The following is a 27593-nucleotide window of genomic DNA, read 5'->3' on the forward strand; positions in this document are numbered from 1 at the left end:
ATTCCGACAAGCAGAAACGTTATTAAGGTATTGGGTTTAGCTGCGAAATATTATGCAAAACAATAAAATATCAGTTTGACGTTTTGGGGTTGGGGGCGTTTTCATTGGTCTTGTAGACGGCAGTATAGTGTGTGATTATCTCCATTTATTAAAATAGTATCAGTCAAAATCCCCATAAAACCTTGCGACTCTACATGACTCCAGCATTCATTTCTTCGGTAGGGGATCCTTCTAATGAGGTATTTCTGTCATGTAGGCTCTTATATATACAGTCTATGTGTAGGCTTACAACACTATGGTGTCTTGAAGTGTGTTAATATATATGTAAGACAAGGTGACTTATCAGTATATATTGATACATTTACTCAGCCAATACTTTTTTTTGTAGTGTCCAGATGCAAGGAGGTTTACAAATGTCACCTAGTCCTGAGGAGATGTACATGGTTATGAAAACGCAGAGCAGGGGGTTTGATACGAAAACAATATGAAATCAATTATGGAATAAATTAAGGGTGTAACGGAAAGAGCTACTTTCAGATTTTTCAGCTAGGTTTTGTGGGGATTATGAGGTTTCACCTCCATCGCACATGCAATGTAAAAATAACGATCAATAAAACATTACTAATGCATCATCCAGCATTATAAAATAATGCATTTGTTTATTTCAAAGTGGTTGCTTCATGTCTTGCAAGATGACAAACCTTTCAAAAACAGAGGCAACAAAAGCTATTTTTTCCAAACTAAATTGATTGCAAAAATTCAAAAAGAATGTAACTGCAAATAACAAAATACATAACCAAATATAATTTTTACAAAAACAAAGAATTAATGAAATTGAAATGCAGTACACATCCTCACTTAAATGATGCAGTGAATAGCATTCCAACATCAAGATAATCATTCTAAGCAGCACAATGTTTTTGGAAGTGGGGGGTGGGCTTGATCCAATTCAACAAATTGTAATAGTACAACATTTTTGATAAAACAAAATTATATTTGTAACAATAAAAAAAACAAAAGAAAAGGTATGCAAAGTGCAACTTGTTTCATGTGGTCCACTTAGGGTTCTCTCTTGAAAACCAAGACATGTCTACTACTAGTTTTCATTACATAGCCTAACCAATTCAAGTCTCTTGTGTTCTAGTGCCAGAATGAATCCATGACTAGGTCTGGTCAGCTTTTTCAAACTACAGCACACAAATCCTTTTCATAAAAACATAGTTACTCAACATATGCACAGGCCATAAACCATCAACCCTGTAAAATACCCATGTCAAATTCAGGGGTTTGACCTGCCTTTATCTGTTATGATGGAGAGCTGTCGCCAAACATAGAATAAATGTTTCTTCTATAACTTCCATAATTTCAAACGGTAACAATATTTTAGCACTTTCTTTACGACTGACACAATTTTTATAACTGGCATTGGCTAGCACAGAAAATGTAACAGTCAAACTGCTTTCTATATATTTACTGCAATTCTATTACCACAACTAAATTGTATTGGCACCTAAGTACTGTAGTTCCAGGCTACTCACAATTATTGAGTGTAACAGTGTCTCAAGCTCTATGTAACCCATTTTAATATGGCTTTAGAGGGTTTCCACCATGTATAGTAGTAAATTAAGTGGAAATTCCTATTGGTAGGGAACAATGTGTCAATAATCAGAGCACGGTCTTCTATAAACTGGGTGCTACGTAGCGGCCACAGAATACTCATCACACAGTAAGTGTCCTGCATTGCAGGGTGTGGTAAAGTATGAAAAATGCACATATATTGCATTTAGTAATAAATAAAATATGAAAACCGACTACTTCAAAATGGTGATTGCCTGAAAGGCACTGCCTGTGTTGTATTGGGACCGATTTGACATGATCTTCAACCCTGTGGGCCACCTTAAGCTAGATCATCCTCCCATCGAATTGATTCACAACACCCACCTCTCAGCAGTCTTTCATGCCATTGAGCAGGACTGTAAACATGCAGTGGCAGACAATGACCTCTGATCACTGTTTTGACTGGCAATGGTCCATTCATTCCTCTCCACAGTGCCACCTACCAATGTGGAATACGCAGAAACTGGTTTCCCCACCAGGCTTATTTAACTGCATATCCATGCCACAAGTCTTCAACAAATTCCTAATATGGAATTACATATCTAGCCATTTCCATGATCTCGCCAGTTAATGCCTAGCTAAGTAGTATTGAATGAAACCAGTTCTTGCTCATTCTGTCCTTCCTATGTGGCCTGTTAGTGGTTAGTTCTTGAAGGCTCCACAGCGGCTGGCTCTGCAGATAAACTCTTTGAGCATGTTGCCATCGACCTGCCAGAAGGCTGCAGTCTGAGTCACTGCCGTCAGGTGGTTCACACAGAACTTGAAGCAGAACTCCTCCAAGTCCTAGATGATGAGACGACACAGCCCCAGTACACATACAGGTATTGTGTCGAAATAGGTAGACAATTATATCTAGCATCATGTGACTAATATGACCACACTGACAAAGCTAACGATTCGAACACACGACTCGTGACCAGACAGCATCTGTGCCATTATTAAGCCTCGGTGGTGACACTGTAGTTACCTCAGCATCATATCGCACAGCGGCAGAGAGCAGAGAGAAGGCGTTCTCCACGGTGATGCCTCTCTTTATTATGTGCTGACACATTCTCTTCAGACGGTTCTCACAGTAGGATGTGGCCAGGTCCAACAGGCCTGCAACAGACAGTTAGTGCGCACGCATACCTTTCCAAAAGACAGACCGTAGGTGGTCATCAGGGTCCGCGCCCTGTATTAATCCTTCCTGCTTCAGTTCAACTCACCAATGGCATCCTCTGGGGGCAGGTCTACATTGTCGGTGTAGAGGAACTCCAGAAAGGAGCGATAGACTGGGTAGGAGAACTGGTCGATCTCTATAACCTCCTTCATGTCCTCCGTCCAGTGGGACTGGAACATGGAGCGGAAATGTTCACACCTGTAAGAAACCATGAAACAGGGCATACATAAAACTATGGCCACGAGCAAACATGTCCAATAGAACACAGGAGTTAGGCTCAAACCTGACACAGCAGCAGCCCACTTCACTTTAACCCTGTCTGGTCGACATCCGCGGATCCGCGGACAGTGCTCATTTGCATACATATTTATCAAAATAGAATCGCCATAATCGTCCGATTTCAATGGTATATTATTTGTAGCCACTTTCTTGAAGCGTTCCATGTATAATTTGGGTTGTCTGTGTATAGTTTGGGTTACTATGGGAACTTTTCACCAGGCAACGACATTGACCATGCATCTTAGAAAGGCTAATGTGTAGACAAGAATAGGGATTACAAGGGTGTACATCACTATATATGATGTTTTGAACCATAATACATCGTTTGTATTATAAATATGATATAAAAAAAAATATTTAGTCAACATAGTATGGGGGTGTTCTTGAGTTTTTGGGAAGAAGTTGGTCATTTTTCTGAGTTTATAAATTATACAAGTCCAAACGTAACTAGCGATCTAGTGCTGCCATCTGGTGGCCGTTTTGCGTCATTACACCGCAAAAGTAGTGATATAAAATAATTATTTCTCATTTTATTGTGTTTTATTTCTAGGTAGAAGAACCACATTTTCTGGGGGTGCCTATATTTTTTACCTTCTATTATTTTATTTCTTCAACCCAATACAGTGTAATTTGATAGTAAAGGCATGAAAATATGAGGGAATACCATTGACACAAACTTTATAATGCTTTAAAAAAAAAAAGAAACATTATGCTGAATTGCAGAAATGCTTACCGAAATTATTTTTTTTGCCTTTCCAATAGATTCGTTTTTAAAATGGTGACCCAGAAGTCTGTTTTTATGTGTTTTTATTGTAGCCAAGGGGGTTGTGATTACCAGGATACATCATAATAGGTTGTATCTGTTACAGAAATGAATCTAGGACCCGAAATCCCCACTGACTACTTAGGGTTAAGCAAACTCTCAGTCTTTCCCCACTGGCTAATAAAGCCTGAAAAAAGCCTGAATATATATTTAAAATACACAGTGAATGTCCAAGAGAAAGTGCATAAACCTGCTTCAGTAGTATAAACATTTATCTACTTAAATATTTATTTTTGGGGGAATTTTATGCTTTTATGGAAAGAGGGTGCTGAGAATGTGCTGAAATAGCAATGAGATGGAATCAAATCCAAGGTGCAGCAGTATGTATAGATGCACCGACGGCACCCAGACTGTATCATCCTAAACCACTGAACATGTACCTTCTAGAAACATTCACATACCTGATCTTAAGTACCGCCTTATGCACATGGATGTATTTCCCGTCCACACAGAACTTCAGATCGGCTGTCTCCGGGCTGTCAAACTCTTTCCTCAGAGACTGGGCCACAGTCAGGAAGTCATCATGCTCTAGCACAAAACACAGGACACAATGCCTTAGCTGGGAATCACGGTGGGAGTGTGGCGGGGGAATCTAGAACCGCGGTCAACAGAAGGTTCCACTGAAGAGTTGATAGCAATTGACGTGTGAATCAATGAAAAACATTTGTATTGGTTAAAAAAAAAAAAAAAAAATACAGTCCACATATATTGCCATGCTTAGCTTGTTGTTGTCGTCCAATCAAAACAACTTGAAATCAGCACTATTAGAACAACATATTACACAGAGCCCAAAAAGAGGGGTTTAAAAAAAGTTTGTTATTCCCCACATCCTAGAATGGATGTCATTGTAATTTATGTTAAAAACAACAATCACATGAAAACTCTGTTCTCATTGCGAAGCACTCTCCTCAAAATTGACCTCACCAGCCACAATTCTAATGGAAATAATGTTCAGGTGTGCAGCTGGGAGGCAACATGTTTTGGGGATTCAACATGTTTTAATGGCCTAAAATCGTTTTTTCCTCCTTAATTTTGTTGCTCTATGCGACTACTGTTCAGAAAAAGAAACGTTTTGGATTTGTTAGCAAAGAAACAAAAGTAAAGGACATGAATGAGCTAATTCACCCATGGACAGCAGCCTCCACATCACAGATGGCGTGGCAAAGCAACCGAAGACATCGTCAGTAGAGGAGAAGTGCGTGAGGAAGGGCAGGACAACGGACTGGCCCCTACACTGGCCCCACATGTACACCTGGCCGCTCTGGGTCTTACAGGCCGAGGTGTGTGTGGAGTGGCACGCTGCTATCTCCACTATCCTGTTGGGGGAAAGAGCGCGTTAAACACACGCGCGCTTACGCTGGCACATCAACATTCTCTCCTCCAATTAATGGAATAATACCCAGTGGCCTTGACAACAATAAGTGGTTTTGTGATTATAGGAGTGCATTTCTGAACATGACATAGAGATATCCTATATAGGACAGCACGATTTGGATGAAATATTTAATCGCGATTTCTTTGGCCAAATTGTGCAATTAAGATGATCAACTGCGAATTTTCAAACACCTGGGTGTATTTTAGGATGTTGAGAAAAAAGTAAAGCATTTTTTAACATTACCGATTTAGGTACAGCCTGTGTCTAAAACACTGTATTATACTCATTTAATGCAACGGCATTTTCGCCTTTGCCAATCGTTAGGCCAACTTTCCCAACCCTCGGGCGATTTTTTTTCCTCCAGTATCAAGCATGTTTGCAAGCACCGACCTTGAAGTGCAGCCTCTTAACCATGGTGTTGTACATCTCGGTGCAATTCGCTAGCTTTAAGCAGGCGTCTTCGCTAGCAGTTTCCGTGTGGACTCAAAAAACATTGAAAACCCATCAAATACATTGAACTTAACATGTTACAATTATCCCGTGCAAAATGTTTTTACACTGCTCCATTTTCCAGATAGCCCAGTCCGTCGAGGTACAAAAGTAAACGTATAACTAGCGTGCCGCTTCTTCGAGCGCCCACGTCAGAAACTGTTGACCGTAGTGATGGCCAAAAGAGGCTTCATTAGCGTTATTTTAGCAGCAGGACATTATGCTGGCAGCACTCAGATTTTCTTTATCACAGTAAAAGCCATCATTGAAATGTATAAGGCAATAAAGTGAACCTAGTCTGTAAAAAAAAAGAACAGACACGAACAATACTGGAACGGACATTAAACAAAATGTACAAACTAGATTGCATTTATATATTTCAATGACGGTTTATATTTTGAAAAATATATTCTCAGTTAGGGTTGCTAGCATAATATCCTGCTGCTAGAACAACAGTAATGCCATCACTAGTTGACCGCCGGATGACGCCTGCAGGTTGGCTCGCGTGACCAGTCTCATTCACTTGTATTTTATAAGTCGAAAATTGCAATTTGGATATTGCATATGTCATCAATATACTAACGTCGATCATATTCAATGAACCGTGCAGTCCTAGACAGGCCTCTTTGGCCGGTGGCACACTGCTGGACTCTCCCCCATCCGTAACAACCATGCTTAGTTTCATCCATCTTTAACTAGTCAGTTATAACCGCTGATTCTTTAAGAATGTAACTTACAAAAACATAATGACCAAGTTTAAACTGTTGTAGGTTATCAACCGAAATAAAAGCTTTAACTCAAACATGTCACCAATGTTAATGTAAACAAATTCAACAGCCTCAAAGCATGGTTAAAACTAAAATGTTGCTATCTTGGAAGGTGACGTTTTGCTTTTGACAGTAGTCACATTCCTCCAGACACACGCTTCAGATTTTTTGCTAAACACAGGTGGGAAGAATTCTTTGTGGTTGTTCAAATTTAGGATTCCAGTTTGATAATGAACACAGAAAATACAAAAAAAAGAGAACTGGTACAGGAAACGGCTAACATCACATGCTATTCCATGGACACAAAACTCATTCTCAAGGCCAAACTCAGGCTTTTTCACAAGAGTTGTTACAAAACATTCGGATTTGTTACAAAACAACAAAAATAAGGAACCCATGCAAAGATAGGTCTGAAATCCATTTCAAATGTAATCCTAATAACTGGTTCATATTCGTCTGCAGTTTCTAATACATTTTTACCCAATCCTCAACATAAAGGCCCTCTCCCAACCATCCTCTATTCTAGTTATGCTTCATTGTGACACAGACAATGTGAACACTGAAAGACAGATTAGTCCAGATTTAGTGCGTGAGCCAATGTATGGACTCTCGCTGTATAGCAGTTGGAACCACATAGGATGAGACACAATGGAGACGACAAAGTAACCATGGTCCTCTGAACTGCGACAGTATTAACCGCTTTTTGCAGGCTGTAGCAGCCACAAGAGCTCCATCAAAATTCTGCGTGTGTGTGTGTATGCTCCCTCTCACCTCTCCTTCTCAGTCATGATCTGTACTGGGCTCAGCTGGTTGCTCTTATTGCCCGTTCCCAGCTGTCCATAGGTGTTGGCCCCCCAGGCGTACAGCAGGCCCTCGTCTGTCAGGGCCAGGGAGTGGGCGTAGCCCGACGCTATCTGGAACATGAAGACATTAAAGTGTTTGTGAGTTGACCGTACAGGCAAGCAGGCAGGCAGAGGTGGTGTGGCACTGTCCAGTCGAACCTGTAGTACGCAGCGGCCCTGGAGGGCCGCCAGGCGACAAGGGGTCAGCTGGTTGCCGTTGTTACCCACTCCGAGCTGGCCGTTCCCGTTGTAGCCCCAGCCAAACACCTGCACCAAATACACAGGAACGTTTTGACTTTACTGGACCGGGAGGGAACAATCCCATTTAAATCTTTCCCATGGGCTTAGTCTCTCACCTCGCCATTGTCAAGCACAGCCATGGAGGAGGTCTGTCCACAGGCGATGCCCATGACCACTTTGCCCTGCAGGCAGTTGGTGACCCGGCGGGGGGTTGGCTGGTTGGCTGTCGAGCCTGAACCCACCTGACCACAGTTGTTGTAACCCCACGCAAACACCTAGAGAACACAATCCCACACAGTCAACTGTGTACATTCACAAGGTACGTGGATCCTAGAACAGGGCTAAGCACCATTTTAGTCAGTCATGTAATCGTTCAACAATACCCAAGACTAACTACTATTTGGAAAGCAGTAGTAATTTCTGGCAACTGTTTAGCAGTGAGTTAGAAAGGCACCATTGGGCCGCTTTTAGAGACATCCAGCCGGGAGAGTTTATACATTCCTGGCCTGCTGCTGGGATGAACATCAACCAATTAAGGAGACCGAAAGCAAAGACAAGTGACAATTGATAACCCGAGTTATACCTATAACATACATGACAGGCTCACATTGGAGGTTTTAGGGCCCTATAAAATCTGTTCTTTAAAAATGTCCAAATCCACTTCTTCACGCTCTTAAATGAATCCATTTAGCATTGCAATTCATACACTGACATCTTGAAGCTTACTTTAGTTCAGGGTTACAAGTGGACATAGAAATTAAATTATCCAAGCGGGTACTTCCCCCACCATCCCTTCACCTCTCCGTCATGTGTCAGGGCCAGGGAGTGATGCGACCCACAGGCCACCTCTCTTATTTTCTTGTTCTGCAGGTTGGTTGAAACCAGGATGGGAGCCACTCCTTGGTTGGTGGTCCCATTGCCCAGCTGGCTGTAGCCATTGTGCCCCCAGGCAAACAACTCTCCCTCTGTGAGACAAAACACAGCAAATTAACATGGGGCTCAGTAAATTGCACTACATATAAAACTTGCCATTTGGTGGGGGGTGAAATGAGGAAGATGGGCAGCGTACCTTCCGTGACCAGTAAGACATGAGGCCCACTGCCATAGCTCAGACTGACCACCTTCTTGCCTCGGAGAAAGTCTAGTTTCTTGGGGACAATTGTGCTCTGGCTGTCTCCTGTCCCGAGGCAGTTGCTGCAGTTCAGCCCAAACACAAAGACCTAAACGGGATTAGACATGGATGAAGAGGGAGGTGAGCAAGAGGCCGCTCAATATCCATTTAATTTCTATATACACAATACCATAGACTTCATTGGCCCAGTACATGGAAATTCATTGTGACATCAGCAAATATACAAAACCAAATGCATATTAAACGAAAAACAGAGAACTGGTACGTCGGTAACAGGTCATGTCTCTGCTGTAAGACCATACATAATGCCTTAATGCTTTTTTCTGGGGTTTTTAACCAAAACTATTCAGTAACAATCTCGATTTCCAGGGAGTCTTAGGGTTCAGAAATACAATAATGATTGTCACTCTCGATCGAGAGTCTCACCTCATCGTCGTGTGTGATGTAGATGGCCTCATTGGCCGAGGTCCCGAATACACAGGCCTGCCTGATGCTGGCCACTTCAGAGGCCCCCAGCAGGGTGAAGAGGGGCCACTTCCCCACATCGACCATGGCTGGGTACCTCAATCTGGCTCTCCGTGGTGGGGGGGTTGGGCAGGGGCCCAGGGTGGGGATTGGGACAGGAGGAACAGGGGAGGGAAGACTGGATGTGGTGAGGCCACCACTGTCCCTGCTAACATGTTTAAGATAACCATCAAAGACACACACAATGTACAAAACATCTCAGTGGTAGGGCATGGTTGAAAGGCAAGTGCTGATGAATAGAGTTTTAATAAAGCCGAATAGAGTTCTTAAAGATTTGTACAGTAGGTTAACATAGATACGTAAATACAAGATTATTACAGTCAAACGCATGCTGTTTGTCAATATTATGGCCATACAGACAACCGGCAGATGGGGGTGAAATGACTAGTTCGGCACTGCATTTTGGAATTGTTTTCATACAGATCTGTTAATTACCATACACGGGGTGAGTAAAAACTTCAAATGTCTTATAACCAACTTTACAGCAGTTATCCAAGTTTTCACGTTAAGCACTGCGCAGAACCAGGCCGACGCACTTCGGACGGCCTGGCGCTCACACAGGAAATTAGGCTAGTAGCTAACGTTTAAAACTAAATCTGACAGCAGATGAAACAATTGCTGTTGCTAGTTAGTTAGCATCCTATAAGTCTAGTCAGCTTACCTTCTTCCTCCAGGTAGCAAACTACCTTGCGACATTGGCGACTATTGCCACTATTTACCACGCTGAATTGAAGGATGCACCCGTGAAGGTCCCCCACTCGCAGTCCTTTTGCTGCCTACTAGCTGTCTACCTACGAAGTTAGCCTAACATTAGCTTCCTATGTTCAGCACCGACGAATGTAGCCAGTAATCAGTAACTAGTTAGTAATCAACAATGTACTTTATGTAGCTAGCTGCTAACTCACGTTAACTAGTTAGCTTGGTAGAGTTACTAAGCAGCGAGTCAACACTGTACAGTACCTAAAGCACCGATCCACCATATCATCAAGCAAACTGAGGAGAGAAACAGGAAAGACATTTAACAGCTAGACTATTAAACAACCTACCTCAATTAAATATTATTTAGATCCAGGATTACCAGAATTCGCTGTCGCTTTGTTGTCCTCGGTTATGATGTGTATCTACTCATGAAACAGCACGGCAGCAGGAAGCTTTTTGAGTTGAGTTTTTGTTGTTCAACCTCCAGCCCTGACGTCATTGGCAAACCGAATTAGATAAGCTCCACAGCACCCCGGGTGGGCACAATTCTTATTTTCTTGAATTTATATACATGGACAAGACTATTTTCTTTTCATCAAAAATATTTTAAAACATATTCATATCCAAGGTGCCATTTTTTCTCCAAAACAAACGAATGCCATTGAATTCAAGAATATCAGTTTCATATGTCAGTCCTTTGATGACATTTGAAAAACAACACAAGATCAAATTAAATATTTTAATCAGTCTATTCACAATTGGACTAAGTACATTTTCCAGTCTACTTAAGATGGTTGCAGGTGGGTCTCATCTAATTAGTTAATTGACAATGCAAGAGTGGGACATTTACATCTTCATCAGTCCCTGGTACATCCTTTAAAAAAAGGACACTCCCACATGTAAATGTGGGAAGACCGGTTATGTTTCCAAGCTGAAATTCAAATTCAGTTGGTCAGTCTCTCAAGACACCGCAAGGCAGGTTGTCTTTCACATGCTCACACATGTTTGCTCCCAGAACTGCATGCTGCACAGGATAAAAATCAGTACTAACACAACTTCAACAAAGCAACATTCTCCGGGAGCAGAAGGGAGGACTTGCCACTTTCCTATCGGCGCTGGCTATTCTCGGGTCGGTGCTTCAGACAGACACCAGCATGGGGTTGTTTTTTTCAAAGAGTGACTTCAACAAGATTCCCACAGTGATTATGATGGGCCTCGACTCCTCTGGGAAGTCCACCCTGCTCTACACATTCCAGAAAGAGGAGGTGATGAAGACCTCCCCCACCGTGGGCTTCAATGTGGCAACTCTGAATGTGGACAAGAACACAGCCCTGACAGTGTGGGATGTGGGCGGACAAAGCAAGATGAGGGCCAACTGGAAGTGAGTCAGCTGATGCAAGCATTGTTGTCTCTATGTTCTTCTACTTCTTATGTAGCACTATTAGGATGCGATTCCAGTTATTATAAATCTCTTTATCTGAATCAGATGTGCTTAAGACTTGAATAAATACATGCATTTAGGGATAATCCCAGGACCCGCTGGAAGAGTACTGTAAGACCCATTTTAAATGTAAATGGTTACAACAAAATTGACATACCATTAGCAGGGCACTACCATCCAGTATTTCTGTCATTGTCAGGTACTACCTGGAAGGCTGCAAGGCCCTGGTGTTTGTGGTGGACAGCAGCGACCGGGCTCGTATCAGAGAGGCCCACAAGGTGTTGAAAGTGATCCTGTCAGACAACAACATGAAGGGAGTTCCTCTGATGGTTCTGGCTAACAAGAAGGACCTCCCCAACACCATGACTATCAGAGAGGTGTGTAACCAGCTGGATCTGCCAAACTACAAGCACAGGGCCTGGGAGATCCAGGCATGCAGTGGTCTGAAAGGACTGGGTCTCAAGCAAGCCTTCCTCTCCGTGGCCAAACTTGTCAAGAAGGGTTGAGACGAGACTGTACAGTTAGACCTGTGAGGGATACTTCACCAGCTGGAAATGGACTGAAACTGAGCAAATCTAAATCTAACCACACTAACACGAGCACTTAACTTTAGTTCAGGCAGTGGCGTGTTTAATAACACCAGATAAGCTACATTATGAAGGCAATATGCTCTTTGTGAAATGCAGATAATGGATAGGCGATTGTGGATGAACAAGGATTAATTTTATTCAATCACAGAAATTAACTGTTCAGCAATCCTCAATGTCACCATTTCAGCATGTTGTATGGAGTTCTCAACATGAGACTGAACCCTTGAATTTACAGCACTTACACATGACTTAAGTGAGACTGCAGAGTACTGTAAAACAGAGATTAGAAGAAAGGTACACTTTGATTAGCATCTACATAGTTTTTTTAATCACATCTACATTGTTTTTTAATCACTCTGAGTAATAAAACATGCTAAACTAAATGTAAATGTCTTAACTGGGCTTTACTGTCTAGTGGTTTGTATGACATGACATTACACAATACAAACACCAGTTTAGGCTTGGCTACATTTACAGGTACCTGTTTACCTTCCAATGTAAAACATTGTCTATATGTACAAGGCACAGCCTGCAGATGGATGCTGTAATACACTCAAGGTATTGTTGGCCAACATCCCAGTTAAATAACGTGAGTTATTTCAAGTTAGCACATTCATGTTTATTACATCTACAGATCAATTATGATCCAATATTAGCCCAGAAATGGGTGCGAAATCAAATTTATTTATAAAGCCCTTTTTACAAAAGCAGTTGTCACAAAGTGCTTTTACAAAAACACCCGGCCTTAAACCCCCAAGGAGCAACGGTGGTGTTGAATTTCAGAATTAAAAACAGAATTATTGGATGTACTAACCCACTGAGAAATGTATCGAATGTTCCACAGATTCTATTGCAGCTTGTTTTTGGCTTGGTGGGAGGGGTGAAGTTGCTTGAGGGACAGCCATGATTGCCACAGAAGTAGACCAGGTGCCACCACCCACACCCCATTGAAAAAGACCAGATAAACCCACAGGTAGAGCCAGTTGTCAGTGTTGAGGTTGGGACTGCCTACCAGCCAGTCTGGACAGAACGTCATCCAGCCTCCGTAAAGCTCACACACACACAACGTGATTTGAATGAAGTGCCTGAAAAGAAAAATACGAAATATAAATATTTATCTTGGGGGGGGCGTGCAGACTGAGCATGAACTTTCACCTTCACGTTCTCCTTTTTTTATACCAACTTTGTGATATCCAGTTCATCATTACAGCTTTCGTCATAGCAGAAACTCCCAGCAGGGTCAGTGATCAGGATGTCTCTCTGCTGCTTAACACACCGATTGCTCAACCAGGATGTCACCTGCACACAGGACTACGTGCCACACTTTGAGGGTTCCCGACCTACTTCAACTAGTTGCTAGAGTAAGACGTGACATAGCAACCCTCACCGTTCATGTGAGGGCTGGCACACCCATTTGGCACAACCAGGGATTGAACGGCCATTTGGCACAACCAGGGATTGAACTCTGATTGCTGTGACACTTAGACCATTGCGTCCCTTGGGAGATCTGTTCAACAAAACAAGCCAAATTCTAAAACCTTTAACAGGTTTACTTTAGCTGAAAAACTTCTGCAGGCAGTATTTCACACTTACAATGCACATGGTTGGCAGTGTTCTTAGTAATGGTACAAAGCAAATACGTGTCAATGTAACATGGAATTATATGTATATAACTAGTCCTCTTTAAATAAAATGGTACCAATACGGCCAGACAATACGATATACTCTCAGCGTGTATGTGCTCACAAATACTTCCTGATTGAGTGATCAATCTGATAAGAAGCATACCCGCTGGGCAAGATGTGCATCAGATGAAACATGTCCCTGCTAAGGAGCCGCTTCAGTGAGGCAAGGCCTTAATCTTGAACTGGACATCACAAAAATTGTGAGGGGAGAAAAATGGGATGTAAATAAATGTACTTATGGCATACAGCCAGACTGAGACATAACCATCAAGCACACTTTGTACTTAAGAGTCAGTGTGACCTGTAGTGTTTGTCCTTGACGATGGCGTAGATGAGCACCAGCGCCAGGAGGCTGTCAAGGAGAACAGTTAGCAGTTCCAGGGACACTATTGTGGGGTCAGAATGGAGCCATCGCCCATCTGCCTTCCCATACTCCTTCCCTACAGTCAGACAGTGGAACACATGGTTATAGAGCGGTATATCTCAAAACATCCCTCAGACATCATCAGTGCCAGCGGTTGCACAGTGGTTGTGAGAGAGCTGGCCTTTTCGTTTAAAATGCTTAAAACAAAGACAGTGAGGGTTCAAAGGCACACGGAAACAAAAACAGAAATGCAACACTACGGTATACCCGGCACTGCCAGACAAACATCCGTTCTACTGTAGGCTGGGTTCTTAATCATTCGGCAATGGAGCGCTGCAAACAGACATGCCCTTACCCTCACTGCAGGATCTCTACACAGAGGGGTGTAGGAGGAGGAGCAAACAGATCATTACAGATCCCAGCCACCCATGCCACGGACTGTTTACCAAGCTGCCGTCATGCAGGAGGTACAGGAGTATTCCGTCCAAAACTAACAGGCTACGGGACTGTTTCTTTGCACAGGCCGTAAGGCTGCTCAATTCAGGAACCCCTCCTCCCTTTCATCCATAGTCCCATGCGCACCTGTCACTTTATATCGTGCTCATCTGCCAATCATATGATGCACACCTGTCACTTTCACATTGCACTACGGTTGTACAGTTGTATAGTTATTATTATTGGTGCGTGTTTTCTGTAGTGTTATTATTGATAGTTTGTTATCTTATTTTTATATTATAATTACTGTTACTTTTCGAACTTTTAACTGCACTGTCAGGAGTAGGAAAACCAAGCATTTCATTGCAATAACTTGTTACTGCAAATGACAAACCTTTTGAACTTGAACACTACATTAAACAGTCAAGCTACCCAAGTCTACAAATGACAGCACTCTGGTTGGTCTTATCAATGACACAGAAGAGTCAGTGTAACATGGAGAGGTTGACAGGCTGGTGACCTGAGTGGTATTCTGGAAAGAAAAATATAACAGTTAAAAAGGAATTACGATGACAGAAAACAGGATGGACATCATGGAGTCAAAAGCCAGTGCATTATATTTTTGTAAATTTGAACAAAAAGTTATAGTCAACACCTACAATGATCATGTAGATATTTTCTCCAAAATATTTTGTATGATTTTCTCATGTTTAGTTTTTATCTGCTGCCAGGATGGGTTACAATCATAGAACATGCGGTTTCAGGTAAAGCACTTTACAAATGGAATAAAACACAATTCATATTAACGTTATTCAATGGGCCTACTATTGCAATTGTGAAATAATCTAGGCTTGACAATGTCATCAGCATTGCAAGGAAATTGCTCTAAATAAAGATCTGTGTAGGCCTATTGGATAATAAAGTCACGCAATATCACTTATTAATTTACTGTCAATTGTTTTCTGCCTGGCTTTCAGTCTGGCTTTTGCGGCAGCAGGGCTATTATTTAAATAAATAATTGGGAGAAATCGCAAAGCAATACAGATTTCATATATTCAAAGCAAAACCGTATTGGGTTATATTGGACATGTACTGGCTGAGTTAGTAGGCCAGATAAATATAACATTTTTTTATTTTTATTTATTATGAATGATCTAAGGATCTATTCAAAGTCCAATAGTTTGTAATGCATGGTGCACAATGCAGGCTTTGATGTGAATGAGATATTCTGTGAAGGGACATGTGGTGGTGGAATAGAACCTGACTGGCAGATAAGATCTGCGTTTTATGCCCTTGAACATTTTAATCTAGTGGTTAAAAAGTTAGGTAAAGAGCATTTGTTGGTGTGGTTTCTGATCAGGCTATACTCCATCTCTTTCCTGAGCCCAAAACTCTGTCTCTTCAAGTTCTGGTTTGACAGAGCTTGCTAGGTTACCAGTCCAGGTTTTTGGAATACCCCTTGTCTGCTGTCAAATTACCTGGAATTTAACAAAGAAAATACTATGGACATGGTGGTCAACTTCAGAAAATGTTCCCCATCATTCAATTGTTAAGCTTGGGAGGCACTTCTCCCAGGCAAGGGGGCATATTATCCCACCAGCTGAGAAAAATGCCAAATTAATAAAATAAACAATTTACTAAATAATGTCAAAATATACATCACATGAGGCCATTTATTTTCCTTTATAGTGTCACCCCTAGGACCGGCCATGACCATTCACTATTTTTGCAAAGGCTTCTTGCTGTCACCATGACCTATGTATTGCCCCACGTTACCCTATTACTGTATGTCCATTGTCTGCTAGTTGTCTCACCCAAATATGCTCCAAAGCAAATCTCAAATGCATACATACACCTCTTTACACTATGTTTATTCAGTTGAATATATTATATTGGAAATACAGACATGCATGGATATTGCAGTCAACGTACTTACAGAGTTCGGCAAAAATACTGTCTGATGTTGCAACTGTTCCAACAAGTGACATGTAAACAAAGGGTCCTTCCTGTAAGAACAAACATTGGAGTCAACAAAGAAAGGATTCGATGAGCTGCAAATTAACTGTCACCCACAATACACACTCACCAAAGTAATGTGAACAATCGCATCGTAGAAAAGCCACACAAGCACCCATCTATCAGTTCCAGTGCATTTTCTCCCACATACATGCGCACAAATGTAACCCACGGCAAACTGTATGCCGCAGGCCAGTAGAGAATAAATCGTAACGGGAGTAAAGAGATGTAGGACTTCTTTCTTAGACACTGGATCCATTTCTTAAGCAAAGACAAAATCTTTCAACCAAGAAAATAAGACTTTGAACCAGACATATCCGCCCAAAACAACCAATCTCGTTCAAGTTCATTCTTCTTCTACTACTTCTGGATTACGTTTTGGCTGGGTTGCCGCTACCAACTGGACGGTTTAGAATTAACCACTGTGGGTTTGAAAAACAAAACCGAAGATTATCTAAACTTGATCGGCAAATGTTCTTATCCCACAGATCTAAATATTCAATTGTAAAAGCCAATGCAAATTCTCCCCAAATACATTTGGACCAGAATGAGACGCCCTCTGTTGTAATTGTTCAGATGACTAGATATGTGTCTGCCATTGAAAACAGCACAACACAGTTCTTACAGGACATGAGAAATCATATCAGTCTCATTAAGGATGAATATTGTATTTCTTGCTGTCTTGATATCTCAGTTTATATAGGCTACCTGACTCGTTTAACTACCAAGGGGAAGTGCTAATAAAGGAATGAGCCAAGGATGGAAGGATGTGAGGATGGAGATCTGGGGCATTTTGTTCATTTATTAATTCAGCCATTACATCAAGGTAATTGGAACAAGGCCCCTGAATGTAATAACCTCTTTCAGAAGTTTACATTAGTAAAAATGCAGGGTAATGATGAGGACAGTAAATTAATGCAGACCTTTTTCTCTTACTCTAGTCTGGAGTACTTATTACTGTTTCTCTAGTTGATTTAATTGAATGAAAAGACAAAATGGAAATGATTGTTTCAGGAACCAATGGATGGAAGCTAAATGGAAACTAGTGATACATTGTCACTTTAATTATAATGCATGGGCGGGGTTGGCTGGTGCTAACCTAACACTGGTGGCAGCAGACAACCTGGTTATCTGGCCCTTCGATCTCTTCATTAAAGGAATCTAGAGAGTTACTGAAATCCTCAGTGTGTCCCTCGGCACACTCACTGTGTGTTTGAGACAAAGAGATAGAGAGGAATACAGAGAGTTAACTATCCAGGAGCTCTGGGGCTCCTAGAGACGTGGACAGAGACGGGTACAGAAATAAGGAGCAAATACATCCACTTTCCAAACCACTGGGATTGAGAGTTGTAGGACAACGCTGCAAGAATGGGGCTCGGAGTAAGTCTGGAGGACCCCTTCAACCGTCTGGATATTTATTATTTATTTATTTTTATTGCAGTGCATTTTTTGAATAATTGTTTGTTGGTTTATGTTGTTGTGGAGCATTCTGAATTGAAACCCTGATCAGTAAAATACTTTCTCAATAATAACATACTTTTTAATTGAAGGTGAAGAAAGCAAAGAAAATGAAGGATATGGAAGATTTGAAAAAAGAAGTTGACCTGGTGAGAAGAACTGATTATTTATTTATTCAATTCCGCAGATTAATACAATAATCTCAAACAGGAGTTGCCATATCATAACAAATGTCTGAGAAAACCCCTTAGTTAAATACACAACAGTTGTTTCCCCCTCTGTGACTTCTAATTTAGGATGATCACAAGTTGAACTTCGATGAAATACAAAGTAAATACGACACAGACTTAACAAGGGTGAGTGAGAAAATGTGTGTCTGCATAACCAGTTGTCAGACAAACTCTTATATTATTGTCATATATGCTTTTTCCATCGGTGTGAAAGCAAATCATATACACATTATAGTTTGCATTTTATTTGTTTAGTTCACGCTCTTTTCCAGAGCAATGTAGTACAATGTTTTTTTAAACCCTTTTCATACAGGTACCCTGCGGGATATCTTACGAGCGCCGTTCTTTAACAACTGAGCCCCACATAATCACATGAACATGTTTTTACAAGCCATTTTGTTGGTCAGATACTAAGCTTCATTTATTCTGTGCAGATCGCAATTAGGCCAGGGCTTAATGTGTGTTTTAATTGCTGAAAGTATAACATTTAAAAACTATTTTGTTGATGGAGCAGAGATAATGATCAGTTGATATTTGATCCACAAACATATTACTACAGAGGACACGTTCATACGACAAAACTGAAAGCCTGATGTAGTTCTGATGGGGGAGGTATGGAATGTGGTTAGATTGCTAGACACAATTTTCTTGTTGACAAAAGCGAAAGAGTTCAGTTGCACAGTCTATTCCTATAAATATGTGTTGCTCCTCTCACGTCCATTCCTTTCACTACATTTCCCTGTCTTCTCCTCTTTCATCCCTACCCAGGGTCTAACCTCGGCTCAGGCCAGGGAGATCCTTCTTCGTGATGGCCCCAACACCCTGACCCCTCCCCCCACAACCCCTGAGTGGGTGAAGTTCTGCAGACAGCTCTTTGGCGGGTTCTCCATGCTGCTGTGGATCGGAGCTATTCTTTGCTTCCTGGCCTACACAATCCAGGCCGTCTCAGAGGAGGAGCCTGCCAATGATAATGTGAGAATAATAGTAATTTTTAGATCATTTGAGAGCAAGTCGCCAAGGTCTGGTGGGAATTTCTCAACAATAATGCAATAATAATCTTTCTGCCTCTTTTTTATCACAGCTGTACTTGGGTATTGTTCTCTCAGTAGTTGTCATTGTCACTGGCTGTTTCTCCTACTACCAAGAAGCCAAGAGTTCAAAGATCATGGACTCCTTTAAGAAACTGGTGCCACAGGTTAGACTTTTTAAATGCCTATGAAAAAATCCTGTCATGTTGAGAGATTGTAATCCTATCACCTGCCTTGTAGCAAGCCCTGGTTGTCCGTGATGGTGAGAAGATGAATATCAAAGCTGAAGAAGTGGTGGTTGGAGATCTAGTGGAGGTGAAAGGAGGAGACCGGATCCCAGCTGACTTGCGTATCATCTCTGCCAGTAGGTGCAAGGTAGGTAAATTGATTAAAGAGCATAGTGCAAAGTGAAATTCTAACTTTTAACTGCATGGTGGAATTGTAACTTTAATATGAGTGATATTCTGTTGACTCATACCTAAATAATGTTGTTGATTACACATCTGCAGTTTTATATTTTCTTTGAAAAGATAGAATTTCAGAAGTCCTTTTTGAAACTGAGCAGAGACAATTATGTCCTAGCCTCAAGAAGAATCTGATTGCAGCATGTGGGTACAAGGACAGAGTAGAGTTTTGGGCAGATTGGAAGGTGGAACTTACTACTAGTAATGTATTACATGTCATTCCTCATTGTTTTGATGCATTCCTCTCTACTCACTCAGGTGGACAACTCCTCCCTCACTGGAGAATCTGAGCCCCAGACTCGCTCTCCAGACTTTTCCAATGACAACCCCCTGGAGACCAGGAACATTGCCTTCTTCTCAACCAACTGTGTTGAAGGTAAACATCTGTATGAAGCCATAATGACTAAATAGGGAAAATTGCTTGAAAAGTTCCAATTCTCCATGTTATGTCTTTCCAGGAACTGCCAGAGGTGTCGTCATCAACACTGGTGACCACACTGTCATGGGTCGTATTGCCTCCCTGGCAACGAGTCTGGAAGGTGGGAAGACGCCTATCGCCAAAGAGATTGAGCACTTCATCCACATCATCACCGGTGTGGCTGTCTTCCTGGGCGTGTCTTTCTTCATTCTCTCCCTCATTCTGGGATATGGTTGGCTGGAAGCGTGTATCTTCCTCATTGGAATCATTGTTGCTAATGTACCAGAGGGTCTCCTGGCAACTGTAACTGTGAGTGCTGATGAAATCATGTTTAACAAACACTTCTGACCAACAACCAGTGTCTCATTGTTAATTCATCAACCCTCTGATATGATTTCATGTCTCAGGTCTGTCTGACTTTGACGGCCAAGCGGATGGCCAAGAAGCAATGCCTGGTGAAGAATCTTGAAGCTGTGGAGACCCTGGGCTCCACCTCCACCATCTGCTCTGACAAGACCGGAACCCTGACCCAGAACAGAATGACCGTGGCTCACATGTGGTTTGACAACCAGATCCATGAGGCCGACACCACAGAAAACCAGAGTGGTACCTCCTTCGATAGAAGCTCTCCCACTTGGGCTGCCCTGGCAAGAGTTGCTGGCCTGTGTAACCGTGCCGTCTTCCTGGCAGACCCCAAAAACAAACATATCCTCAGAAGAAATGTGGATGGTGATGCTTCAGAGTCTGCACTGCTTAAATGTATTGAGCTGTGCTGTGGGTCTGTCAAAGCAATGAGAGAAAAGTACTTCAAGCTTGCAGAAATTCCCTTCAACTCCACTAATAAATACCAGGTAACCACATACGCTGTTCATAATATCTGTGGGTCAACATGGCTGAACAGGGTTAAACTGAGATCTAGAAGGCGATGTAATGGGAGGGGGCAAACCCCTCCAATATAACTTTTTTCCACATGATTTCCCTTCAAAACAGTTTGCATACCTCCTTAAGAAGTGGATTAAAAAAATTAAAAAACAATCAATGTGGACATTGTCTACCATTTCAGCATGGTTTTGTTGCACAAATGAGGCCACTCAGCACTGCAACCAGAAGAATCATGATTCATCCAGGACTAACTGGTCATTAGTGATTATATTGTCTTGAACCATTTTATTTCACCCGTAGCTCTCCATTCATAAGAATGTGGCTGGAGAGTCTAAGCATCTGCTGGTGATGAAGGGAGCCCCTGAGAGGATCCTGGACCGCTGCTCCACCATCCTGATCCAGGGAAAAGAACAGCCCCTGGATGATGAGATGAAAGACGCCTTCCAGAACGCCTACATTGAACTGGGTGGTCTGGGAGAGAGAGTGCTGGGTAAGAGGAACTCCTCACTTACCAATATCTTTCTCATTATTCCACCTGTAGTGCCAAATTATCTGGTTTCATTTTATTTTTTCTTCAAATTGTTCTTACCTTTTTGTCCTTCTAGGTTTCTGTCATTTCCATCTCCCTGATGACCAGTTTGCTGAGGGCTTTCAGTTTGATTGTGAAGAGGTGAACTTCACCACTGAGAACCTGTGCTTTGTTGGCCTAATGTCCATGATTGACCCACCTCGGGCAGCTGTGCCTGACGCTGTTGGCAAGTGCAGGAATGCTGGAATCAAGGTATGACCAAATCAGACTAAACTCAAAACATTCATAACTGCCACAGTGTTCAGGCCTCTAATTCAGAGCACTTGCCTTCCTTCACTTAGGTTATCATGGTCACTGGTGATCATCCCATCACTGCCAAGGCCATTGCAAAGGGTGTGGGCATCATCTCTGAGGGCAACGAGACTGTGGAGGACATCGCTGCTCGTCTGAACATTCCAGTCAATGAAGTTGAACCCAGGTAATATATGAGTCAGGGTTCCCCTAAACATTTCATTTTAGATTTAGTAATATATTAACATGAAGCGTCAAAGAGGAGCAACATGTGTGTTTATAGAATTATTCAGTTCATGATTTTGTGAACTCGAACACATTTCCCTGTCCTTCACATTATAATGCTACTAATCATGGGTAAATAAAGGGTCATTCAAAAAATAAGTTTTTTTTTCTCAAGGGATGCCAAGGCCTGTGTGGTCCATGGTGGCAAACTCAAGGACCTTACAGCTGAACAGTTGGACGACATCCTGACTAATCACACCGAGATCGTATTTGCCAGAACTTCACCTCAGCAGAAACTGATTATTGTGGAGGGCTGCCAGCGCCAGGTAATATTTAGCTGAATTTAAAGACATGAGAAAAGCTGAGCCTGGAGAAATTCCTTTAAAATTACAATGCGTAGACCAGCCCACTGTCAGGACTCTTGCTCTCCTTAGATGATGTGTACTCAAACACCCCTCCTCCTCATCCACAGGGGGCCATCGTGGCTGTGACCGGTGACGGAGTGAATGATTCTCCTGCCCTAAAGAAGGCTGACATTGGCGTTGCAATGGGAATCTCTGGATCGGACGTCTCCAAGCAGGCAGCTGACATGATCCTCCTGGACGACAACTTTGCATCAATCGTTACTGGTGTTGAAGAAGGTGGATGCAGCATTCCCGAACATTTTTGTCATTCTGTGTCATTTTAAATGACTGACAATGACATGATGTACCTTTCCTAGGCCGTCTGATCTTTGACAACTTGAAGAAGTCCATCGCCTACACCCTGACCAGTAACATTCCAGAAATCACACCATTCCTCCTCTTCATCATAGCCAACATTCCACTGCCCCTAGGAACTGTTACCATCCTCTGCATCGACCTGGGAACTGACATGGTGAGGCTTTTGTGTTTTCAATAACGTTTATGTAATTGTTTGTTAATTTGGATTGCTTATTAAAATTCTTCAAATCCTCTCAAATTTCAAGGTCCCTGCTATCTCCTTGGCCTATGAAGCTGCTGAAAGCGACATAATGAAAATTCCACCCAGAAACTCCAAAACAGACAAACTGGTCAATGAAAGGCTTATCAGCATAGCCTACGGTCAAATTGGTAAAACACTTTTTTTAAATCCTGTATGTTAGTTGTTGGATAGAAATACCATACACCTCAAACCAGGGTCTAGGCTCTTCTTCAGTAGACTGAATAGTGTGAGGATCTGTTAAAAGCGGGATAGGAACCAGAAATATGTTCCCTGGTGATAACAGGGATTTTCCCAAGAGGAAACACATATGCACAGCACTCAAAATGTGTTTGCGCTCTTACAAACAATCTATTTGCCTAGCCCGGCTGAATCCCCCGGGAAACTACGGCTTTGGGAATACTATTTCGTCTCATCGGTCTCCATCTCTCCACAGGTATGATCCAGGCTTTGGCAGGGTTCTTCACATACTTTGTGATCCTTGCTGAGAACGGGTTCTTACCCTCCAAACTGCTAGGTATCCGTGTGGAGTGGGACAACAAATTTTGCAACGACCTAGAGGACAGCTATGGCCAGCAATGGGTCAGTAGGCAGACACTTTTCCAAGCCTTGTTCATTTGGTTTATTCTAGATGTCGTTCTCTAACTGTATCTTTTGTTGCGGGTTGTTTCCCTCAGACTTATGAACAGAGAAAGATTGTGGAGTTCACCTGCCACACAGCATTCTTTGCCAGTATAGTAGTTGTACAGTGGGCTGATTTGATCATCTGTAAGACCAGGAGAAACTCAGTCTTCAAACAGGGAATGAGGTGAGTACAGTCTTGATTTATTTGGCTGTTTTTTTTAGTTGAGGCTGTATACATTGTGTGTGTGTTTATTGTTGTTGTTTATTTTTTAATGAATTTTCTCTTAACACATGCCATTTCTTTTCACCTCAGGAACAAGATTCTCATCTTCGGCCTGTTTGAGGAGACAGCCCTGGCTGCCTTCCTGTCTTACTGCCCTGGAATGGATGTCGCTCTCAGAATGTACCCGCTAAGGTAAATAAAGACTCTTAATTTACTCTTCCTCTTGCTTTGTACAACTGAAAACAACAGAATTGTTTTTTGTTCATGTAGCTTGGCTATTTATTACTTAAAATCCTGAGATTTGATCTTGCTATATTCTTGTCTGTAGTCATTTCTGTGTCCAGTGTCCCAAATCCATCCTTAAGATGGATTTCCCTTTTCCTCAGCCAAGAGAAACTATAATTCATAGTCCAATAACATAGTTTGCCTGTCACTCTGTAACCACAGACATAAAAAAAAACAACAACAACAAGAACCTTGAATATCAATAATTTTGACAGTCCACTCCTTATATTAACGGATTACATATGTAACTGCAAGTCCCACTGCTGTTCTATTGTGACTGAGCAAATGGCTAAGCTGTTCATGATTTCTTGACACAAAAGAGGCAGTTGTACATATGAATTTTACATGGTGAAGCTTATGATCTATGCCCAACTAGCATTATATACACCTACAGTAATTTAATACCCACTTATCAAATTGCATACTAATGCATACATGCCTGTAGTTTCTTAATATTGTAACTAACAAGAATACTTAAAATTAGATGTGTCCATGATTCAGCCAGTGATATCTCTCACTTTTGCGGAATACTTAAATTTTTGAAATGGAGAAACATGAACTTAGATCAGTGCCACCTTTCTTCTGATGTTAATTGTATTGAAAAATGCTCCAACAATAACTTGCAAAAGTTCTCCAAGTGTTTTGTGAATTCTGTGCAAGTTCATCAGATCTAAAAAATAAACATGCATTGTTAAAACTATTGGCTTTATCGTAGTCAGGATATTGGCCATTGCTGTGTTATTTTGGTCTATGTTCTTTTTTCCCCTGTAGACCCAACTGGTGGTTCTGCGCCTTGCCATACTCAATCCTCATCTTTGTTTATGATGAAATCCGAAAATGGATCATCCGAAACCGCCACAAAAGTGAGGCTAAATCCTTTCAGACATTACTTGAGTTCACTTTAAAGAGGACAATGCAACTTGGTTATTACAGTGATTATCTGCCATACCTGTCCTGAGCTACTCTGTTTGGCTGTCAGAGCTTGACATTTACCCTGATATCAGGAAAACCACACGGGTACAAGACAACTGATATATAGACATTCACCTTCAGGACTGTAATCCACAGCACTGCTGAATGTTATTGACTGATTACAGCAGCATGTTAGCTGACAAGGTGGACGTTAAGGGTGTTGTTACTGACTATCAGGCCTGGTTCTAGGCATAAGCAGTTGCTGCCCTCAGACCACTAGGGGAGAGGGGGCCCTAAATCAAATTTGGCTTAGGGTCCCCACAGGGCTGGAGCCAGCACTGCTGACTATACACAGCATGTGATATTTTAAACCGGGTGCTTTGAATCCGGAATGCTTATTGACAAGTAGCCTTGGTACATGTAAGCAATCAGGCACGAGGGGGTGTGGTATATTCCCAAATATATGCTCTTCGCTGTGATATACTGTCCATATACCACTCCCTGTGTGTCTTATTGCTTAGATATCAACTACACTCAACCCTGGTGGCATTGTGTTCCATGAAGTCCACCAATTTAGGTAATAGTGATCTGTAAAGCCTGTTTTTAAAGTTTTTATTATCTCAGTTTCAGGCTGGGTGGAAAAGGAGACCTACTACTAGAAAGGATTGCTCAGGTTCTTGTGAAGTTGTCTTGCTGCTCTGACATTTTAAAATGTTGTGTTTTATATAATTCCTTGATTCAACACTGAGAGCAACAATCTGTAACATGTCCATGTAGCTCAAGTATCCACGTACAGGTAAGACAATACACGGAATACCGCGCCGACAACTACGCTACCCAACACGCTGACGGGCACCATAGTGGCAACTGAAGCAGGCCCGGCGCCACGAGGGGGGATGCAAAAGGGGGCGATGCCCCTCCATCGAGAATCTGTGCCCCCCCATTTTGTTTCCCCAAAAACACTGCAAATGGAATACGAATTAGATATGCCCCCTCATTAATAAAAAAACAAACAATCAAAACAACTTTCATGGCTGAGATATTATGCTAATTGTAAGGATAGATTTCACAAACAAACATATTACACATCCAGCCCAAAATAGGTTTAAGGTCTGCGACTTTTCTTCACAGAAATCACAGAATGCATAGTTAAATCAGTGACCAGGGTTAGTGAACTTAATTTCTGTGGCATCGTCTATGTTCTATCAAGCAACACACCATGTTGGATGTCCAACAGACACGTCAAGCTGGTTGCCTTGTATCAGAAGTCTTTCATTATCAACAGAGCAGGCCAGTCCAGAATGGTGGGCAGAGATGGAAGCACCATTTGATTCTGTTGGTGTGTATTCTATAGTTAAGAATACTGTTAAGAATGGAGGAAAAAGGGCTAGTTTCTGGGCATCTGACTAACACCCAAAGGCTGAGGGGATCTACTTCTATTCTTAATTTGGCCTGTTCCTTCAAAAAAGAGGGACTTTGTTGTTTTAAGTAAAGACGATATTTTAACTTCCGTAAGAACTGTTTAAATGTACTAGCGATGTAGCTGTAACAATGTTATAACTTAACTGGTCACAAGAAAAAGCAAACATGTATATTATGTTCTAATGTAAATAGTCTATTGGTACATTAAGACATTTTAAATAACATATGAATCACCTATATGACTTCCTATGTAGACAGGCAAGAGATTTTACTCACTGCAATTAAATTCTTTACCAATGTACCATTTTGTATTACATACTGGTCTTCCTATGTCATTTATGTGTTACTGAGTATTTTCTGAATTGTTAATGCAGTTTATACTGGATTTGACAATTTATAAGGAGGAATATTATCCATTAAAAGGCAAGTGCAATCACTTTTTTCTGCATCGCAACAGCAAGATTGAGGATATATCGTTATATTATGGGTAGAAATAGGTTCTTAACGAGTCAACCTGCTGAATCAAACGTGTGTTAAACAAAATATACTGGCACAACAGATTTCAACTCATTTTTTCTTTAATATGCACAAGAGTTGAAAGAAACTGTGAGCCACCTTAAAGAGATATGGATTCTAAAATTTATAAAAGGTAAGACAATCAGAGGCCAAAATGCTATCTGTTGCTTTTTCTTCTTTAGTACATGTTTCATTAGCAAGTAAAAATCTTGCCAAAAAGCATAAGCTTGTATCAGTTTCTGATACAAGACAAAAATTCCATTCTTTAAAGTGGCTCTCATTCTAGGTTTCTCTAGATCAATGGCTGTACACACCTGCTAGACTCTGTTCATTTGTGAATGGCTAGTCCAAAAAGGCGTGGGCTTCTCCCGTTAATTAATCCCCATTCTTTCTCAGTAGTTAGCAGCCAAAACAACTACATTAGTCCAAATGTAATTTTTGTTTCCAGACCCATCACAAAAATGCTTGAGGGAAACCATGACTTAAGTCCACAGGAACGAGAGCGAAGAGAGAAAGCCCATTTTCAGGCGTCGTCGTCGTTAACGATCACCTTAAAATCCAAAACTCCCTGTTAACCTTTTAACAGTGAACACAATGTTACAGCCTCCCAAAGTGAACTGTCTGATGGATCACTAGTAGAATGCAGCT

At 41.6% G+C, this 27593-nt stretch overlaps 4 protein-coding genes across 11 annotated transcripts; 2 read left to right on the forward strand and 2 right to left on the reverse strand.

Moving 5' to 3' along the window:
- Positions 1-622: 622 nt before the first annotated feature.
- rcbtb1 (regulator of chromosome condensation (RCC1) and BTB (POZ) domain containing protein 1) lies at positions 623-10618 on the reverse strand. 5 transcript variants are annotated; one of them, XM_010886317.4, is made up of 13 exons: positions 10327-10582; positions 10209-10241; positions 9150-9396; positions 8661-8811; positions 8390-8556; positions 7708-7866; positions 7511-7618; positions 7281-7423; positions 5004-5194; positions 4280-4406; positions 2823-2974; positions 2585-2715; positions 623-2400 (listed from the first exon to the last, which is right to left on the reverse strand). In XM_010886317.4, the coding sequence occupies exons 2-13, from the start codon at positions 10226-10228 to the stop codon at positions 2260-2262; spliced, it is 1737 nt and encodes a 578-aa protein (XP_010884619.1). In that variant the 5' UTR covers positions 10229-10241; positions 10327-10582; the 3' UTR covers positions 623-2259. The 5 variants fall into 5 exon arrangements, with proteins under 5 accessions (XP_010884619.1, XP_034145615.1, XP_010884621.1 ...); XM_034289724.1 differs by having other exon boundaries at positions 9910-10241; XM_010886319.4 differs by lacking the exon at positions 10209-10241 and having other exon boundaries at positions 10327-10583.
- Positions 10619-10761: 143 nt separating this feature from the next.
- arl11 (ADP-ribosylation factor-like 11) lies at positions 10762-12361 on the forward strand. The gene is made up of 2 exons (XM_010886322.3): positions 10762-11328; positions 11588-12361. Exons 1-2 carry the CDS (start codon positions 11102-11104, stop codon positions 11892-11894), a joined length of 534 nt encoding a protein of 177 aa, XP_010884624.2. The 5' UTR covers positions 10762-11101; the 3' UTR covers positions 11895-12361.
- On the reverse strand, positions 12090-16870 carry ebpl (EBP like). Of its 3 annotated transcripts, none has more exons than XM_020042435.2 (5): positions 16549-16870; positions 16399-16468; positions 13965-14103; positions 12991-13063; positions 12090-12247 (listed from the first exon to the last, which is right to left on the reverse strand). In XM_020042435.2, the coding sequence occupies exons 1-5, from the start codon at positions 16735-16737 to the stop codon at positions 12113-12115; spliced, it is 606 nt and encodes a 201-aa protein (XP_019897994.2). In that variant the 5' UTR covers positions 16738-16870; the 3' UTR covers positions 12090-12112. The 3 variants fall into 3 exon arrangements, with proteins under 3 accessions (XP_019897994.2, XP_010884623.2, XP_010884622.2); XM_010886321.3 differs by having other exon boundaries at positions 12793-13063; positions 16549-16823; XM_010886320.4 differs by having other exon boundaries at positions 12090-13063; positions 16549-16823.
- A 781-nt stretch (positions 16871-17651) lies between these two features.
- On the forward strand, positions 17652-26730 carry LOC105019842 (sodium/potassium-transporting ATPase subunit alpha-1). Of its 2 annotated transcripts, XM_029116481.2 has the most exons (22): positions 17652-17858; positions 18029-18085; positions 18233-18292; positions 18935-19138; positions 19248-19361; positions 19435-19569; positions 19917-20034; positions 20117-20385; positions 20484-20927; positions 21259-21448; positions 21564-21739; positions 21829-21965; positions 22179-22329; positions 22476-22644; positions 22725-22879; positions 22971-23094; positions 23400-23545; positions 23641-23771; positions 23901-24002; positions 24867-24958; positions 25632-25680; positions 25785-26730. In XM_029116481.2, the coding sequence occupies exons 1-21, from the start codon at positions 17847-17849 to the stop codon at positions 25664-25666; spliced, it is 3021 nt and encodes a 1006-aa protein (XP_028972314.2). In that variant the 5' UTR covers positions 17652-17846; the 3' UTR covers positions 25667-25680; positions 25785-26730. The 2 variants fall into 2 exon arrangements, with proteins under 2 accessions (XP_028972314.2, XP_028972313.2); XM_029116480.2 differs by having other exon boundaries at positions 25632-26730.
- Positions 26731-27593: the final 863 nt, after the last annotated feature.

The sequence above is a fragment of the Esox lucius genome, chromosome 22 (genome assembly GCF_011004845.1).
Source record: "Esox lucius isolate fEsoLuc1 chromosome 22, fEsoLuc1.pri, whole genome shotgun sequence".
Lineage (NCBI taxonomy): Eukaryota > Metazoa > Chordata > Actinopteri > Esociformes > Esocidae > Esox > Esox lucius.